At 45.9% G+C, this 18,631-nt stretch overlaps 1 protein-coding gene across 2 annotated transcripts in view; it reads right to left on the bottom strand.

Annotated features, from left to right (window-relative positions):
* The window catches only part of RFX4 (regulatory factor X4), a 166,679-nt gene that overhangs the window by 73,532 nt on the left and 74,516 nt on the right, over positions 1-18,631 (bottom strand). For both annotated transcript variants that reach the window (XM_067697836.1, XM_067697837.1), the window contains exons 5-6: positions 4,555-4,616; positions 276-489 (exon numbers count right to left, since the gene is read on the bottom strand). In XM_067697836.1, the coding sequence (XP_067553937.1) occupies positions 276-489; positions 4,555-4,616 (276 nt within the window). The remainder of the gene's footprint in view (positions 1-275; positions 490-4,554; positions 4,617-18,631) is intronic.

Genomic DNA, 18,631 nt, shown 5'->3' with positions numbered 1-18,631 from the left:
TTGCATTAGGATGGAACATTTGTCACAACTAATGAACCAACATGGATACATTGTTATTGTCAACTAAAGTCCATACTTGAATCTGATTTCTATCTTTATATTTTTAAACTCACCATTTTGTAATAAAAGTGTGTGTGTGTGTGCGCGTGTGCGTGTGCGTGTGTGTGTGTGTGTGTGTGTGTGTGTGTGTGTGCTGTGGTGTGTGAGAGAAAGAGAGAGAGAGAGAGAGAGAGAGAGAAACCACCCACTCCCAGCAACACTTCAGACGTGGTCACCTTCTCCTCTGGCAGACTGGCCGGCAGATTTAGATCTTTGACATTTGGAAACTCTGGCAGCAATGTTCCAAGTTTGGACCGGGGTGAATATGCCACCGTCTGTTTGCTCACTTCTTTCTTGCCCGTCTCGCTCACCCAGGCGGCTCCTTTCTTGGAATACATCACATCATAATATTGGGAGCTTTCCTTTACCGCGATGCCGTAGTAATGATACCTGGGCCACAAAGGAAGAGAGAGAGACCCACATGCACCCTCATCAGGTGGAGGTTCCTGAGCCGCGGGAGCCCAAGGCCAAAGATGGCTGGACCCATCCTCCCTGAGCTAGAAGAGTTAACTCCTCTGCAAGGCTCAACATGTTGGAAGTCTAGAATTAAACCAAAGTTCCATGTTGCCAGCCATCAATCAGACAGGTAAAAATAACCAAAATTGCCTCCTACAGAAAATGTTAAGTCAAATACTTTGCAAAGCAGAAAGTGGGATAAAAAAATTTCCATTTGTACTTAATCTCTTATATACACGGACCCAAGAAGAAGAGTGTGTTTATGACTGTTAACTGTACCACCAACAAAAATTCATTTGGTCTATGTTTTTCTTAATCAATAAATGGCAGTCTTAAAGAACTGTATCTTAAAAAGGATAAATTCAGTGTCTCAGTTGACACTGAATGTAAGACAAAGACCAGGACCTTTTATTAACTCAGAATGGGCTTAATAACAGCAATGTTTTCAATTAAGACGAATGAGCGATGGAGGCTGCATTTTGTTTGGGTTTTAGCTACAATCTACTGAACACTTGCTATGTGCTGGGCACTTTGGAAAGTGCTTTACATACATTAATTTGTAAAATAATTCTATGAAACGGGGATTATTATAATCTTTCTACAGATGAGAAAATGGAGGCAAGAAAGCTTAAGTAATTTGTTCAAGGTCATACAGCTGTTTAGGGGAGGAAGCAGGTTTGACTACAGAGCCACTGTGCTACACTAAGAAAACACACCACATGGTGGTGTTACAAACTTTAATGTTTGTCAGAGCCACTTATGGACTGTAATAAAAATACATATTCCAAGGCCCCTTCCCAGACCTAAGGATTCAGGACAGGGAATAAGGGGCCGAGAATCAGCACTGAAATGAGCACCACAGGTAATTCTGATGCACATCCATTTGAGATCAGCAAGCCTGCTGGGTTAGGCCCCTGCAGTACATTCCTGGCTCTATGAGACCGCCATTACCTACTATTCTAACACAGCAGCTAACAAGGTACTAAGTGCTTTACACACATTGCCCGATTTCATCTCACAAAACCCCTGGGAGGCTAGAACTAATTATTATCCCCATATTACAGACTAGGAAACTAAGACCCAGAGAATTTAAGCAACACACCCAAGATCATATAGTGAGTAAGCAGTAGAGGCAGGATTTGAACCTCTAAAAGTGCTTTTAAGCGCTGAGCCAGTGACTGTCAAATTTTACTACTAATAAGAATCACCTACAAAACATATTAAAATACAGACTCCCAGGCCCTGCTTCCAAAGATTCTGATTTAGCAGATCCAGAGTGGATTTTTACGATCACATGGCAATACTAATGTAAGTAATTCATGGACCTCACTTTCAGAAATGCTGTACAACGTATTAACTACTCTTTTCTACTCATGGAGATATGGTGGTGACAGTCACGAAATAATACAAAAGAGAAAGCAGTCTGAGTTCTGGGAGAGGCTTCCCAGGGAGAGGAGAGCTGAGCACAGGTAACCTTCCCTTTCCCCGCTCCCCCTTCACTCCTGATACCATTCTGTGATACTTCTGCTCAGTGGGCATCTCGCCTCTATCTGAATGCCTCCTGGGATGAAGCACTCAGACCCTCCGAAGGTAGCCCAGTTCATTTTAGGTTGGTGCAGTGATCAGAAAGTTCCTCTTTGTGTTGAGCTGATCTCTGTCTTCTACGCCTTCTACTTCCCAACTGTCATAACTGCCTTTCCACCTGGAGGGTACTCCTTTGGTAGTGGGGGTGGGGGGGGGTTCCATTTGCTCTGGAAGCCCCTCCAGGCGGGAGGGCAGTTATGACACGCCTCCCTAACTTTACAAAGTCCCCCCTTACACTTTCTTAAGATCAAGCTAGTAATAACATGTTCAGATCAGACCGCTTCTTGATTTTTCAGACTGTATGTTGCTAGAATTGGCAACTGCAGCGAAGCTAGTGCTCTGACCACTTCTCAGGTTTCTATTTCAGGTCTGTAAGGCACGTCAACACACTCTCCATCAGCCCCCTGCCCCCCCAATTTATTCTGTCCAAGTAAATTTGCTGAGGGATTTTCTCTAAAAGGCCAAATGGCATGTTGGAGACTAGAGCTTCTTATTACCTTTCAATTGGTTGAAGGTGAGACCAACCTTGGAGGATCCTTTTGGAGAGGATACAATGAAACTGAATTTTTAAAGAAGATATTGCCCAATTTGCCAACCTCTAGGTTAAAGAAAAAGAAAACAAAAAAACAAAAGCAGGCTCTTACATGTAGACAGAAGGAAACTTTCTCCAAACTTATGCAGGATGGGAAACCATGCTGTTCTATCTTTACTACTTTTACTGCCTGTCTTTACTATCTATCTTTACTACCTATTTGTACACTTTTATCTCAGAAATGGCAACAATGTATTGGAGCCAGTGACTCTAAAAAGACCATAAGCTGGAGAAAAATAATTCCTTTCCATTCATTCAAGAGTCTTCCAACCATCCGCTTCTCTGTGGATTGATTTGCCCTTGCGTGCCAACCACTGTGCTCACCAGCAAACAAATAAGGAAGAATCTGGGTTTTCTACTTTATACTCTTACCAGGGCTGAAAGCTCATTTTTAAACAAATACTGGAATTTTTCATTATGAATGAGATTTGTTCATGAGAGGAGTCACCCTGAAAAATTATTAGAAATTTATTCCAAAATGTCCCTTGCTCAAAAATTTTCTGTAAGTCTCTTTGGAAATTGCCCCCAGAGCTTCTGAGCCACATGAAAAAAATGAGCCTCGGTTATTTTCAGAACTTTACTACAAAGGGTTTTCCCCAGTTTGATCATCCACTTTCCACTTTCTTTACCTAATTTGGCTCCAAAGTTAAACCCACCCTTGGAGGATGGGAATGTGCTGCCTGGGGATGGCCAGGGGTAGAGTCAGGGGGCAGTATTGGACATGCTGCTTTTGAAACATTTTTAGTGACAAGTCTTACAAGTCCTATGTGGTGGTTGTTTTTTAACAAAAAGTTTCATTATTTTATAAGTCAGTATGTGTTGATCTGCTACTCAGCATGGTAAAAACGTTTAGAAATGCTGCATAATAAGGCACCCTCTAGTGGAATCACGGTGTACGGTAGTATAATAAAGGTTCTGACAAGTCCTGCATAAAGGACCCTGTTTAGCTCAGTGCTTACCAAACTTACATGGCCAACAGACCTTCTTCCTGGAACACCTAGTCACTTCCAACAGTTTTTTGAAACACCCTTCGAGGCAAGTCTCTATAAATCCAGATTTTAGTGAAGCCTGGGCTAAATAGGCAGAGTCCCTTCCCATTGACTCTCACCTGGCAGACAGGCATCCACACAGCCTCTCACTCCTCGGGTCACCTCCTCAGTAAGCCCTTCCAGGGCTACCCTCTCTAAACCAGACCAACCTTTTGTTATTCTCTAGGACAACCCTCTTCACAATCTGATGATCATTTTTGTCTGTCTTCCCCTGGAGAATACATATTCCATCCAGGAGGGCGGAAACCTGTTTGCTCGTGTGTCCCCAGCACTTAGCACCATTTATCTGACATGCAGAAAATGTGAAGCAAACATTGGTTGGTTGGTTGGTTCCGAATGGATGAATGGGAAGCAGTACATCCTGGGTACCACAGCATGGCTGGAGCTTCCCACCCCATCTCCCTTGCAGGGATTGGTACAGGGTTGCTTCTCTGGCAGACTGGATACTGTCAGAGTAGAGAGTTTGTTGACCAAAACAATCCAAGTAACCTGGAGATTGGTCAAGAAACCACAAGGCGCTCCTTTTAAAGAACGCCCAAGACTCTTTCACAAAAACAACTGAAGGCAGGGTGGCACCATGTCGGATTCCTTAAAGCAGCTGGCCTTTTGGACGGCCTTGCTCTCGGGGCTCCTGGGAGAGGGGGCCACTCCCGCCAGCCACAGACTTCCCCCCCAGGCCTGTGGACTGAGCTCAGGATGAAAGGCCTGGGGTCCCGACCTGACTGGAGGCCCGTGGACGTGCACTCTGCAGGTGGAAGGGCTGTCGGTGCTTACTTTGACTGTCCTCGGGTCCCGAGTCTTCTGGTGGTTAACTGAGGAAACTGCTGCCTTATGATCTGTAAGTCAACACAAGAATCAGTTACGCGCTGGGAAAAGCTGGGAGCGCAGTGCCGGAGTTTACAAACAGCAATCTAAAGAATGAAGGAAAACACAGACCCTTGGTTGGGATGACTTATTAGGAGTCCAAGAGGAACCCCGAGAAGACCACTGGTGCTGGGGACGCTGGGGGGGGAGCACCTGAGTGACAGTGGGGCTCTGGATCCTCAGGGGGGTCTCACTTGGCCGCTCTGGGCTTCACCCCCCTCCTCACAACGTAGGCAGTGTACGCTTTCATCCAGAACCTGTTACCCCCGTTTACAGCCCTCCAAAGGCTTCCGCTGCACCTGGTACTCACCCCCACCTCAGCCTCTGTAACCCGGTCCCTGCTTGCCTCCTGGCCTTCCTCTCCTCCGACTCTCGCCCTTCCTCACTGCATCCCAGCCACACTGGCTTGCTTTTTATTTTAGTTTTTCCCTGTTCCTGAAACATGCCAGGCTTCCTCCCCACACTGGGGGCCTTTGTACTGCAGCTCTCTCCATCAGGAATGCAATTTCACCCAGATCGTCACAAGATTAGCTCCTTCTCCTACAACATTCGGGCCTCTGGGCAAGGTCCCTCTGCCCAGGGGCCTTCTCTGACCAGCGGGTGCAGAGTAACACATGCAGCACCCCAGCATGTGACCCTGCTTTCTGTCCTCCTCTCGGCACTCTCCGCAGTTGTCTCGCTCGCTTGCTCTCTGAGGGCTTATTTCACATCTCCCCCCACTTGAACATAAGCTCCACGAGAGCAGGGACCTGGCCCAGGGCACATGCGAAGAGCTCAGTCCATGTTTGTCAAATGAAGGCATGAAGCCCGACCCCTGGCCTGGAGAGTACCCTTTACTCATTTGACAAGTGGACGACGCTAAGTGCTGCTTCCCAGGACAACCACGTAGATCTGCCAGAAACCTAGGAGGGGCCTTCTGCCAAGGTGAAAACACAACCAATGGGCCTCTTTCTTGGTGTGTACAGTGATGGTGTTTGTGAAGAGGCAGTACGGTAGAGGGGTTCTGTGCAAGGGCTTTGGAGCTAGATTACCTGGATTAGGTCCAAGCTCAGCCATTTGTTATTCTGGGGCCCTTGGGCAAGTTATTTAACATTCAAATGACTCAGCTTCCTCATTTGTAAAATGGGAATGATACCAACCCCTACCTCAGAGAATTTTTGTGAAAATTTAAACAGTAAACATATGTAAATAATTAGCAACAGTGCCTGGCACTTAGTAAGGGTTCAATAAACATTGCCCATTATGACCAGTGATTATCCTGATGACTCATTCATTCCCTTTTATTACCAGGGATGTTTAAGTCTAGCCACATTTCTTCTAACTCCCTTCTCTTCTAATACAGCATCGAGCAGGCAGGTGTGGTCAGACAGAGGGAGCCTGCACACTGTCCTTCATAAGAGATGCGGCTGCACAGGCTTCCCTGGTGGCGCAGTGGTTGAGAGTCCGCCTGCCGATGCAGGGGACGCGGTTCGTGCCCCGGTCTGGGAAGATCCCACATGCCGCGGAGCGGCTGGGCCCGTGAGCCATGGCCGCTGAGCCTGCGCGTCCGGAGCCTGTTGCTCCGCGGCGGGAGAGGCCACAGCGGTGAGAGGCCCGCGTACTGCAAAAAAAAAAAAAAAAAAAAAAGAGATGCTGCTGCTGATTTCCCACTGGCAGGGCACGAACTATAAGCACCTTCTCAGAGGTGGGGATGAATCTCTACTGATCCACTTACACCCTCTTCCAAGCCTTTCCTGATCCCCTGACCAGGTAAGAGCTCTTCCTTCTCCAAACCGGTGCACCTGCTACTTCCAGTCTGTGACCAAGTTCCATCCTCCCTCTATTGTGAATATATCCTGATTCTCCCCGCATCTCCATCTCCATTGGCCCCAGGGCCATAAACTCACACCTGGATTGCTGCAATGGCCTCACTGCCCCTGCTGCCAGGCATGCCTCACCTCAACCACTCCTTCATGAAGACTCCAGACAAAGTCCAAACCCACCAGGTTCTGCCTTCATTCCAGCTCACCTCTCGTCGTCCTCTTCCTCTCCCAATCCCATCAAGTATTGAAGGGTATTACCACTTTTTAAAAATGTGCTAAATTGGAGAGCCAAAAAATGACCTGTGCCTCTTTCTTCCATTTGAGCATCAGGCTTTTTCATCTATCAAATGGGGATAACGACACTGTTTCAACCTATCGTCCAGGCTCTGCCCCCCGCTTGATGTCCTCCAGGAGCATCACCCTTTTCTAGCACATTCTCTTCATCGACAGACGTATCCTTCAAATCCTTTGATGGCTCTTCAGAGAATTCTCAGAAAACCCAGTTTCCAGGCTTTTGTGGTTATCTTATGGTCTCCCAAGCAATATATTTGCGTGGTTAGAATCTTTAATTCCATTTGTGAAAATACTTTTTCTCTAAAAATATGTGATGGCCAAATCCTCTCCTCCTCCTCCAGAAAGAGAGAAAGGTCATTTCAAATAAAGCACGAAGAGGAAAGGAAGCCTGTTAGGAGTTGGGGGTGGGGGATGGGTGGAGGCCCTGCTGCACCACATCGCTCTCTGCCCAACTGGAGGTCAAGACTTTTCCCACTCTGAGCAAAGAAAGCTGTCGCAGACAGCACCTCCTCCTTCCAGCCGCAACAAAAACCTGTGGGAAGGGAGTTTGCTTTTTTTTTAAGTGTTTCTTATGGGCTGCAAATTACAAATTATTCTCCTTTCCTTTCACCAAATAATCAGCTGGTCCCTGAATCTGAAAGCCCAGCACAATTTAGTTTGAGTCTCAAAATGCAGGGTCGGTTCAGCCCTGCTAAGGCTGTTCAGCTTTTAATTTCTGGAGCAAGACTCAGCAAACAGTCAAACACTTTTGTGGAGCTGTGAGAGTTGAGCTTCACTGTTTGATAAATGGGCAGACGGCAGGCAGCCCCTCTTTCTTTTTTTGTATGGATTCAATGAAGCCTGCCTAAAGAACACCACATGCTGTTCTAGCTACTGATCTAACATTCCGCAACATCCCAGCCTTCCAAATTCCCTTTAATTACTCAGGAATCCCACCCTCTGCTCTTTCAGCCTGGGCAGACGGGGCTGGGGTCTCCACGGGCCAGGCAGGGGTGGGATGCGGAGAAGCTCTGGCGATCCAGTGTCTCTGGGGCTGCTGGCATCCTTTTTTAGGTGGTGGTCAGGTTATTCATCTCTTCCGTCCGTTCTTCTCTCCATTATACACATGGCTCCAGGTGGAAGGAAACTCAGCACGCAGGGTACCCTGACATAATTTTGTGGTTGTAGTTTTTTAAGAAACATGAGTGAGTTTGGGGCAAACGTTCCTGAAATGGCATCTTCAAACCACAGGCCTCATTTAAGATAAGGAAGGGGAAGAGTGAGAAGAGGAACTGACACCCATTGGGCATCAGTAGGCACCATGCACTAGACAAAGTATTTTACTCTCGGTATTAAATTTATCCTAAAAACCACATTGGAGGAGAATATGATGGTCCTCGTTTCACAAATAAGGAACCGGGGTCTAGGGTGATACAGGCTGCTCGGATTCACAGACGCCAGCGAGTAGAAGCAGCAGGGATCCAGTTCCACTGTCTCCCGTTCATCACTTTCACCGACACCCAAGGGAGCCAGCAAGGGTCCACTGACTGTGCACGAAACCCTCAGCATTCTCTGTGGGTGTCACCTCAAGAGACACCTTCAGAGCCACAGAGCAAAGCCACTCGGCCTCATTACTCTACAGAGAGGCCTTGTTTGACTTTGACCCCAAGTCCTATGGTCTTGCTTGATCCAGCTTGATCTCCCAACTTAGTCATCAGGGACGCTCTGAAAAAAGGCTTTTGGTTGTTCCCCAAAATTCAATCCACCCTCAGTAGGCAAGGATTTGCCACCAACAGGAACTAATCCAAAAGAAGTTCCAGTGTAATGGAATCAGTGGATATTCTCCCCCACTCCGAGGGAGACAAACTCGTGTGTACAAAGAATCAAGTATGCTTAAGACGGTTTTAAAACAAGAGCTCCCGGTCTCATTTCAGAGGTCATCTGGGTGTGGGAAAAAGAAAAGGGGCTTTTCAAGCAGCAAGAAATTATAAATTCAGTACAATGGCAAGTACTTGTGCCTTCTCTTAAAAAACACACACAACGATTTTTTGAACAAGAGAGAGAAATGGTTAGAGAAAGAGGTTAAAGGGATTCTAATTGTCACAACTTTAAGTCTGAAAGTGGGGTGCTCTCTTTGTTGGCAATAGACCTTGAGCCTTTTTCAGAGAAGAAAAAATAATTAAGCCTGGTAGTATGAGTAAGTTTTCCTAAACACTTTCCATCAATGCTACCATCTTGAAATGGGTGCTTGCCAGAGTCATTTTACTATGCTGGGATAACTCTATCCATTTAACAATTTTGGGAGGAGTAACACCTACTGGGTGCCAGGCACTGGAGGGTGAGGTGGGTTCTACCCGGCTGCAGGTTCCACAGGAAATCCCACAAAAGAAATTTTTTAAAATTACAAGAAATTTACATCTAGAGCAATGAGACAGAAATGGAATTTCAGATTATGCATACGGATTGATGAAGGATTCCGAGCAAACACCCATGGCTAGAGAGGTAATGATCTGTTGCCCCCCATAAGTACCGTGGGTAACAATTCCAAGAAGTCCAAAAACCTATATGTGAGCCCAGTATTGTCCTTGGGATGTTGGGAGGATGTGTCATGTCTGTGAGTGTGAGAAGAGACAGTCATCATACACCCATTTAGCTAGAATGTGGTGAGTTACATAAGATAGAGGTTAAGTCAAAAAGGTAATAATTCTGAAGATGATAATACGAGAGGGTGAGGGTGGTGATGGTAGCATGTGTGTGATGTGGGAAATTTTTAGAACAATTGTTCTCAAAATTGTTCAGAAGGAAGAGCAGCTAGGAAGGTTGAAACATTCATATGTTAGTGATGATATATTAAAAACATGATGTATTAAAGTCATGAAACGTTGCGATGGTAAACTGAAATCATAATTAGAGCTAAAGTGCACTGAGTGTTTATACTTACCAGGCACTGTGCTAAGGCAGCCCTTTTAACAGTCATTATCTCAACAGTCCTCAGGTGGTTGGTGCCATGTCCCCATTTTACAGAGGAGAAAATTGAGGCTCATAGCTATTAAGAAAGCTCCTGAGTTCACACAGCTGGTAAATGGTGGAGCTGGGATTCAAACCCACACAATTTGATTTCTGAGCTTTTACACTGCACATCAGTAAAGACGTGTGAAGTAACAAAATATGGAATCTGGTGTGAAATCAGACATTCTGACATCACAGCAGATACTAAGGGTTAAGAAAAACATATGCAAGAATTTAAAGTAGAAGGAAACTGTCCATGTGCTTAATTTTTTTCCTTTGCAAATTGCAAAAAGACCATCCCTGAAGAATCCTAAAGATGCCTCAAGAGTACCTTTATCTCCCTCTGTGTCCCTCCACAGATGCGCAAGCAACCTGGGGTCAGGGCAGATTGTGAGCGCTCTTGAGGAAGAGGGCAGTCATGTAAAACGAGAGGAACCTTTAGCCTTATCTCTGTTCCAGGCATATGTGGCTGAAAGAAGCATAGGTCCCCAGAACACTGTTGTCTGTCTGTCTGTCTGTTTGTTTCTTGCATTGCTCAAGCATGGGCGGCGGGGAGGAAGGAGCCACGTATTCAAGGAAGCAACACCCACAGCCCAAATGGCTAAGTACCTCAAGCCCTCACGGGGAAAAGGCAGGATATAAATAAATTCAATTCATACAAGTACATCTGCCGCCCCAGATTCCCTTCCTCCTGTCTCCCTACCTCTTACTGGAGGTGGGGGGGGGGGGTCCCTGCCCAGCAGGTGGCATCCACTGGTCTCCCCCCTTCCCCTCAGATCCAGCCCTGCCACTACACATCGGACCTTGGGAAGCCCACTCAATCTCTTTGACTTTTAATGTCCTTGTCTGGAAAATGAGAAGGTCTCACCAATAGATCTTTAAGTTCCCTTAATAGATTAAACTTCTTTACATTGAGGTGTTAGTAACTGGGAAGTATTAATGAATTACCCTGCTCTTTTGTAGTTGCATTTCCACAGACTTAAACGAAAGGAACTGAGGATTTTTAGATATCGGCCAGCCTTCGGGGGAGGTGTATTTGCGAGGTTAAAGTCGCACTGTGTCACAGCTGTCTAGTTGCCTATCCATGAAACAGCCTCTTCCTGACAAGCTCAACAAATCTTTGACCATAAATCATGTTACCCCACACAGTCTAAGCTACTCACTTGGTGCACTTATGTTTCCTCCCGTGGGCTCCACATTTGAGAGTACACCCTGCACTCTCTTAGGATCCTGGGTTCCATTTTATAGTCGTGACACAAAAAAGCACACATGGAGAGAAATGGGTGAAGGTGATCAAAAGGTACAAACTTCCAGTTATAAGATAAATAAGTCCTGGGTTGTCATGTACAACCGTCATGTACAGCATGCTGACTATAGTTAACATTATTGTACCGTATGATCGAAAGTTGTCAGGAGAACAGATCTCAAAAGTTCTCATCACAAGAAAAAAAAATGTGTAACTCTGTGTGGTGATGGATGTTAACTAAATTTATTGTGTTGATCATTTTGCAGTACATACATACATCAAATCACTACGTTGTACACGTAAAACTAATACGATGTTAGATGTCAATTAGATCTCATTTTTTTAAAAGAAAAAGGATACGTGGATTTCTGAAATGCCCTTATGTGGATAAAATGGCTAGTTGTCTGCCCCTTTCCCTTTCTAACCGAACTCTAATTTTTTATTCCAGGAGGCGATGGACTACATTCTCCCACCTCCCTGACAGCCAAGGGCAGACAGTGAGACAAAAGGGGAAATCACTGGGCAGGGCTCTGGGAAAGCTTCTAAAGACAGCTGACTCAGCTGGAGTTTTGACCTTTCTCTCCCTACACCCTGTTTTCTACTTCTTGCCTGGAATTTAGGCTTTGTTGTCCAGCAGTCACTTTGGACCATGAGGTGACCTAGAAATTAGAAGCTATCTGCTAAGAATGGCAGAGCACAGAGAGAGAAGGAGCCCAGGTCCCTGATGCTCTTATAGAGCTGTTATACTAGCATAGGTTACCTTCTTTTAAACTTATTCTATGTGAAGAAAAGTAAAACCACAAATTTATTTAAGCCACTGTTTGGGAATGAGGAGAGGCATCTCTTACACACAGCCCCAATACAATTCCTAACTGATACACCTTCTGATGTCCACCCAGGATTTACCTCATAGGAAAGGTTCCAGGGACCCTGGAATCAGCTATCTCATCTTTAAACAGGAACAAAAACCGGCATCTAGTTCACAGGGCTGTGTGAGGATTAAATAAGGTAATATGTGCAGAGGGCTTGGCCCAGTGCCTGGCAAAGAGTGTCAGTGTTACTGTCATTATGATTTCTCATTGAAAAGTGTTTCCAGTTCATATGGTAAAGACCCTCACACCTTTGTAGACTAACTTCCCCACGTGATAGATGGAGGGACTGAGGTTCAGACAGGGAAATGGGACCTGTCCAGGGTAATACAAAGAGTAAGAGTGACAGATCCTCAAATTCAGGGCCCAAAACCTGGCATTATTGGAAACTCCTCGCCTACTGCACATGGTGGACCCTCAGTAAAAGTCTGTGGAAGAAGACATTCTTTTGCCTTTAATCCTCCACCAGAATGCCTGTTTCAAATGCGTGGAAAGCAATCCAATTAGGAAGAGCTATTCTCTTAGCTCAGAAATCTGAGGTCCAGTTTTTCTTTCCGAAAAAGCTTAGCTCTTGCTAAGCGCAGTTATGCTCCATCTCTGGGCAGGTGGAGTTTTTAGCTTCCAAAAGACCAGTGGAAAAGCAGGAGAAAGAAGCATTTGGTGAAACTGAAACACTCGCTTCAGCTTCCACGGATCCCGCAAGTCTGCAGGTTAGGAGAAGGCAATACTAGGTACCTAGAGGTACTCCGGGATTGACCTGGTTCTCAGGCTGCCCTCACTCCCCACCCCGAGGAGGCAGCGGTTTCCTCCTCTGCGTCCCTCCGATGCTGGGTGTTCATAGCTCAGGGGGCACATCTGCCATCTTGCTTTGCAGTTTCTCACATGCATATGTCCGTTTGCAGCCTCCTCTCCTAGATGACTCCATTTCCCATCTCCTGAGATAAATGCATACCTAATAAATACATACCTAAGGTTCACTTGGGTGAATCCAAGTGTTGAGGGGGAAGCAGAATGGGAAATACTGGCAGGAGGGTTCCTAGTGCCTGGAACACCCTGGGGGGAAGATCTGAGGGGAAATTTCTCAACTGCAGTGACCAGCGAACTTGACCCTGAGAGACAGGCTGAGACTTCACTCCCAAATTTGATCATATGGAGGTGCCCAAGTGACTGCTAATGACAACACCAAAGTCAAAAGGACAACTGTTTACACAAAACCTGCCTCTACACATAGGGACCGTACCCCCAAAATAAGTTGCTCTGTGTAAATGAGACAGTTAAGTACAGGGACTCTAGAGCCAGACTTCTCAGGGTCACATTCTGAATCACACATCTACTTACTGGCTGTTTGACCTTGGGCAAATTACCTAACTTCTCTGGGACTCAGTTTACCCTTGTATGAAATGGGGATAATAGTTTCTACCTCATAGAGTTGTTTGGGGGATTAGACAAGGTTGACATATGTCAAGTGCTTAGAACAGTGCCAGGTAATAGAAAGCACTATGTAAGTGTTCGCTATTTTTATTAATTTTATTAAACATCTGTGAATGCTGCATTCATAATTAGATATAGCTAGACACTTCTAATATCTGTTAAAAAGAACTGTCTTTAATAAGCTTGGGTAATTTATGTGAGTATGATGTCATGTGTAGGTCAATTCTGATATTACCTTGTGTTTGTTTCAATTTACAGTTGTGTTGCTCTCTAAACATTTATTTCACTGCTTTTGCTGGAGAACTAGGGGTATCATTTTGGAAGTGTTTTTTCTCACCCTGACAAGCCTGGAGGCACCAGTAGCAGGAAGGAAAGGTTAGGGAAGAGCAGAAGGTCAGACCACTCTCCCCTCCCCCACTGCAGGTCCCCAGGCCACACGTGGTCAGTCCTGAGGTGGGGGGGAGGGGAGGAGTTTTCAAATGGATGAGAGACTGTAGGTTTCAACTAGAGCACTGCACTGGACTTTAGTGTCTACAAGAGCACCTAAATTATTGAAAAGAGGCTTGTTTTCTGTTTTATTGGAGTATAAACTGCTTTACAATATATTGGAGTATAACTGCTTTACAATGGCGTGTTAATTTCTGCTGTATAACAAAGTGAATCAGCTGTACATATACATATATCCCCATATCTCCTCCCTCTTGTGTCTCCCCCCCACCCTCCCTATCCCACCCCTCTAGGTGGTCACAAAGCACTGAGCTGATCTCCCTGTGCTACGTGGCTGCTTCCCACTAGCTATCTATTTTACGTTTGGTAGTGTATATATGTCCATGCCACTCTCTCACTTTGTCCCAGCTTACCCTTCCCCCTCCCCGTGTCCTCAAGTCCATTCTCTACATCTGCTGAGGCTTGTTTTTATAATCAATAACCGAAAAGCTATTAAACCTGCCACAAAACCATCAGGGGTCAGGGAAGGGAGTTTGGCCGTAACATGGTTGAGAAACAAAGCAAAGCCATTTTCTGTTTGCACATCACCAAGGTGGGCCTGTTCCATACCCGTCACACTCGTGGGGGCTCCTCTGGGCTTCTCTAAGAATAAAAGCGTAACACGAGGCATTCAGAGAGCTGGTCAGAACCCTCCAGCATAAGGCCAGAGCCATAGGGTGAATCCTCAGTGGAGAAGCAAGAGCGGTGAGCAGTGGGAGGTCAGCTGGAGAGCACAGCCCTTCAGCCAGTGTGGACAGAGATCCAGGGGGTCTCCCCCCAAACCCACCACCGGACCCCTTTCCCCCAGCGTATGGATGACGATCACAGCACAGGACACTGATAGCTGGGAGGAGCCTTCAGAGAGCACCAGCTGGTCAAAAAGACTCCTGTTGCCTTTCCTCTAGATACCCTCCCCCTCTGTCCCCCTCCCCCGACCCTGGAGGAGTCAGAAGAGGAGAAAAAGAGTCCCCCCCTTCCCTTTCACAGAGCAAATTTGGAGGCATCGTTGGGGGAGGTCTGCCTTCCATGTGAGATGGAAGTTTTAAATTGGACAGAACTGGGCTTTTTCATAGCTGAGAATGAGTTTTAATTATCCAGCCAAGACTGATATGATGGCTGATGCTGTGGGATTGCCCTGCAATGCTGTCAGAGGGCAGAGCAGGAATGACGGACAGAGGACTCTGAAGGCAGCTCTTTAAAGTAAGTGAAAATACAACCAGTTTCCATTGGTACCTCAACAAGTTCATCCCTACTCAGTAAATGGACTAATGGAAAGTGGATACAATGCCAATTTCGTATGGTGACCATAAGGCTTAAGCAAACTGCCACATGTCAAACGATTCCTGGTGTTCTTAGCAAACAGCAATAATGTAAATCATTCAATCTTCAAATATCTGAAGATCTATTATGTGCCAGGCACCATTCTGGGGGCTAGGGATGCATAGTGAACAAAAAGGTCCTCATGGAGCTTCTATTCTAGAAAAAGAGATGGACAAAACGCAAGCAAACTACAAAATATATATGTTACATATTTATTAGTTACATGTATTAATAATTATATATTATATGTAATAAAATATATAGATAATACTACAATATATAGATAACTATACATATATATTAGTAACATCATATATATATAGTAGTTCAGACAGTGGTAAGTGCTATAAAGAAAAATAAAGTATGGTAAGAAGATAGAGGAGTTAGAACGGAATGCAGCCAATTTTAGAAAATAGTGATTTCTTCCATTGATAGAGAACTTTACAGTTTTAAAAAACATTCTCATAAGCACTGTCTCATTTTATCCCTGGAGTAATCTGGGACACTTCCCATCTAAAGGTAAGGAAACGGGAGCTCAGAAAAGTGAAGTGACTCCAAGTTGGATGACCTTTCATCACCCCAGCCAACAGCAAAAGCAGGCACAAGAAGTCAGTTCAGCTAGCAGCCTCAGGACGCTCTGCAATTCCGAAATTAATTCCAGGACCCAAAGTCAATACATTACTGCAAGCTAGTGCTTTTGGAGCTTGCCCACGGTGTTGGAGAGGGGATTTTTATTTCAGACCTTACTTGCAGCAAAGCAATCGCTGCCATCCACTTTACCAAGAACAGGATCCCAGCCAGGTGACATGGGGACAGCTTTACCACTGATGTCTGTTTCACCTCAGCCCACTTGCAAGCCAGGTGGGAGGACGACCACCAATCTAATTTTTCTCTAAAACCTAAGCTGAAATAGTGAACTTTGCCTGCTCTAAGCTAAAAGTTCAGAGATGAATCATAAGTTTGGATGGCTCGGCTCAGAGGAAGACTGTCCACGATTACACTCCAAGGTTTTACAGAACTAGTCCCTTTCTCCAAGGAGGTGGCAGCTGCAGTGTGCCGGGAGCCCTCAGGAAGGGAAAATGTGTCTGGGATTTCAATTCAACAAGCTCAATGCGAAAACCCTCAGCAGGTACCTTCTGTCCTCCGTGGCTGGAAGGACAGCCCCAATTTCCAGTGTACTTGAAGTTGATGGCAAGGCAGCCGCAGAGAGCTTTTGCATTTGTGCTTTAATTTCAGTTAGAGTATTGCCTTGTTTTGGGACTGGAGATAAGAGAGAGTTCGGATGCTTTTTTTTTTTTTTTAACATCTTTATTGGAGTGTAATTGCTTTACAATGGTGTGTTCGTTTCTGCTTTATAACAAAGTGAATCAGCTATACATATACATATATCCCCATAGCCCCTCCCTCTTGCGTCTCCCTCCCATCCTCCCTAACCCATCCCTCTAGGTGGTCACAAAGCACCCAGCTGATCTCCCTGTGCTACGCGGCTGCTTCCCACTAGCTATCTGTTTTATGTTTGGTAGTGTATATATGTCCATGCCACTCTCTCACTTCGTCCCAGCTTACCCTTGGATGCCTTTTATTTATTTATTTATTTTTTGCGGTACGCGGGCCTCTCACTGTTGTGGCCTCTCCCATTGCAGAGCACAGGCTCCAGACGTGCAGGCTCAGCGGCCATGGCTCACGGGCCCAGCCGCTCTGTGGCATGTGGGATCCTCCCGGACCGGGGCACGAACCCGTGTCCCCTGCATCGGCAGTCGGACTCTCAACCGCTGCGCCACCAGGGAAGCCCTTGGATGCCTTTTTAAATGACTATTTTGGAAGCACCTGGCACTGTAATTCTTCTTAGAGAGGAAACTTATTATTTGGGAAAATACTCTGAAAAGCCATTTGGATTAAATGAGACTTGTGGGCATAGATGCCAGCAGGAAGCGAGGACTAGAGAATAGAGGAAATTTGGTGGAGGTTGTCCAAGAAGGAAGGAGAGGGAGAGTGCAGGGGGCAGCAGGAGGCGGTAGAGGAGGACAGGAGAGGCAGCAGAGCAGAGAGGGCAGGACCAGCTGCGGGGAACTGGCAGGAGGGCCAGGGAGCGTTTTGGGATGGGGATGTCTGTTCCATGGGACCACGTTTGGGATGTAAACTACCGCTGCACACTTCAGTCTCCTAGGACGCTTTAGTCTATATGGATGCTTTCTGTGGACTGCCTTGTGCAAAGCAAAGAGGACCCTGAGTTTCATCCCTAGCTCATGATGGTACAGAACAGGGCTGTCCACTAGAACTGTCTGTGGAGATGGAAATGTTTTATTTGCACTGTCCAATATGGTAGCCTCTAGTTCCATGTGACTACTGAGCATCTGAAATATGGCTAGTGTGACTGAGGAACTGAATTTTAATTTTGTTTAAGTTAAACAACTGGGTGTGGCCAGAGGTTACTGCACTGATAGCACAGGTGTGGAGAGAGGGGGTATATGCAGAAAGAGGAGTCCCAAGTCAAGGTGACCCTGAGGATGCAAACACCCTGGGACTTGCTGAAATCTTGGTGGCAGATTTGAGACTTGAAATAGGAATGGAACTGGGATGCTGGGAGGAGAGGAAGAGTTAAATCGATTTTACCTAGATCACAAGGTCAAGGAAACCCTGAGCTGACAACAGAGTTACAAAAGAATTTGAGAGAAAAAGGAATAGAAGGTCCTTACACAGGCAAACTGGAGTTTCTAGAAGTGCTGGATTTTTTTGTTTTTTGGTTTTGTTTTTGTTTCAGAATCTAAGTTAACAAATGGCTATCTGTATCTGTGCACAAGCATCTCACAGAAAAGTCATAATAACAGTTGTAATGGCACATGGTAGGTGTCACCAAATACCTGAGTGACCAGATGACTGAGTGCACAGTACCCTACGTCAGCCCGCCACCCTCTCAGGTGAGTCTTGCAACATCCCAGGAAGAAGGCAGGGGTTAATTTCCATTTCACAGCTGAGAGGACTGAGTCTCAGAGAGGTTAAGTGATAAGTCCAGGAGAGCTAGGATTCTTGGTCTTTTGGTTCACCCAACCTGACTCTCCATTTCGGCCTCTGGGAGGGAGCGTGTAGATGCAAGAGAATGTTCCAGGATCCCAGACACAGGACAGGGATGCACTCCTGCTGTGCTCTTCCTTCTCCCACTGCTGAGAGGCTCTCAGTGCCCCTCTCTAGACTGGGAGCCCCTCCACAGCAGGACCCATACCGGGACCCCTCTGAGTCTCCACTGCCTGACACAGTGCACGCCACACAGCCAGTCTCAGCCAAGACTGCCCGGCTGAAGAAATGAACGAAAGAAACAGCAAAGGTGGTTTCGCCACTGATTTTTTAAAAAATTCTTTTCACTTTGGAGAAGGAACACTAACCCATCACACAAGCATTTTTCCCTTCCTAAGTCACCACAGAGCATCTTCCCATGTACTGAGTGGAGCCAATTCTCAGCCACTCAGTTTCAGACTCTCCGGGGTGGTTGGCTCAGGGCTAACATTGCCCTTTGTTTTTTCTTGCTGATGATTTATCTGTTGAGGATCTGAAAA

This window comes from Pseudorca crassidens, chromosome 11 (assembly GCF_039906515.1).
Source record: "Pseudorca crassidens isolate mPseCra1 chromosome 11, mPseCra1.hap1, whole genome shotgun sequence".
NCBI classification, from domain to species: Eukaryota; Metazoa; Chordata; class Mammalia; order Artiodactyla; family Delphinidae; genus Pseudorca; species Pseudorca crassidens.
Note: the sequence above shows the minus strand (reverse complement) of the source record. Positions and strands in the feature narration are given on the sequence as shown.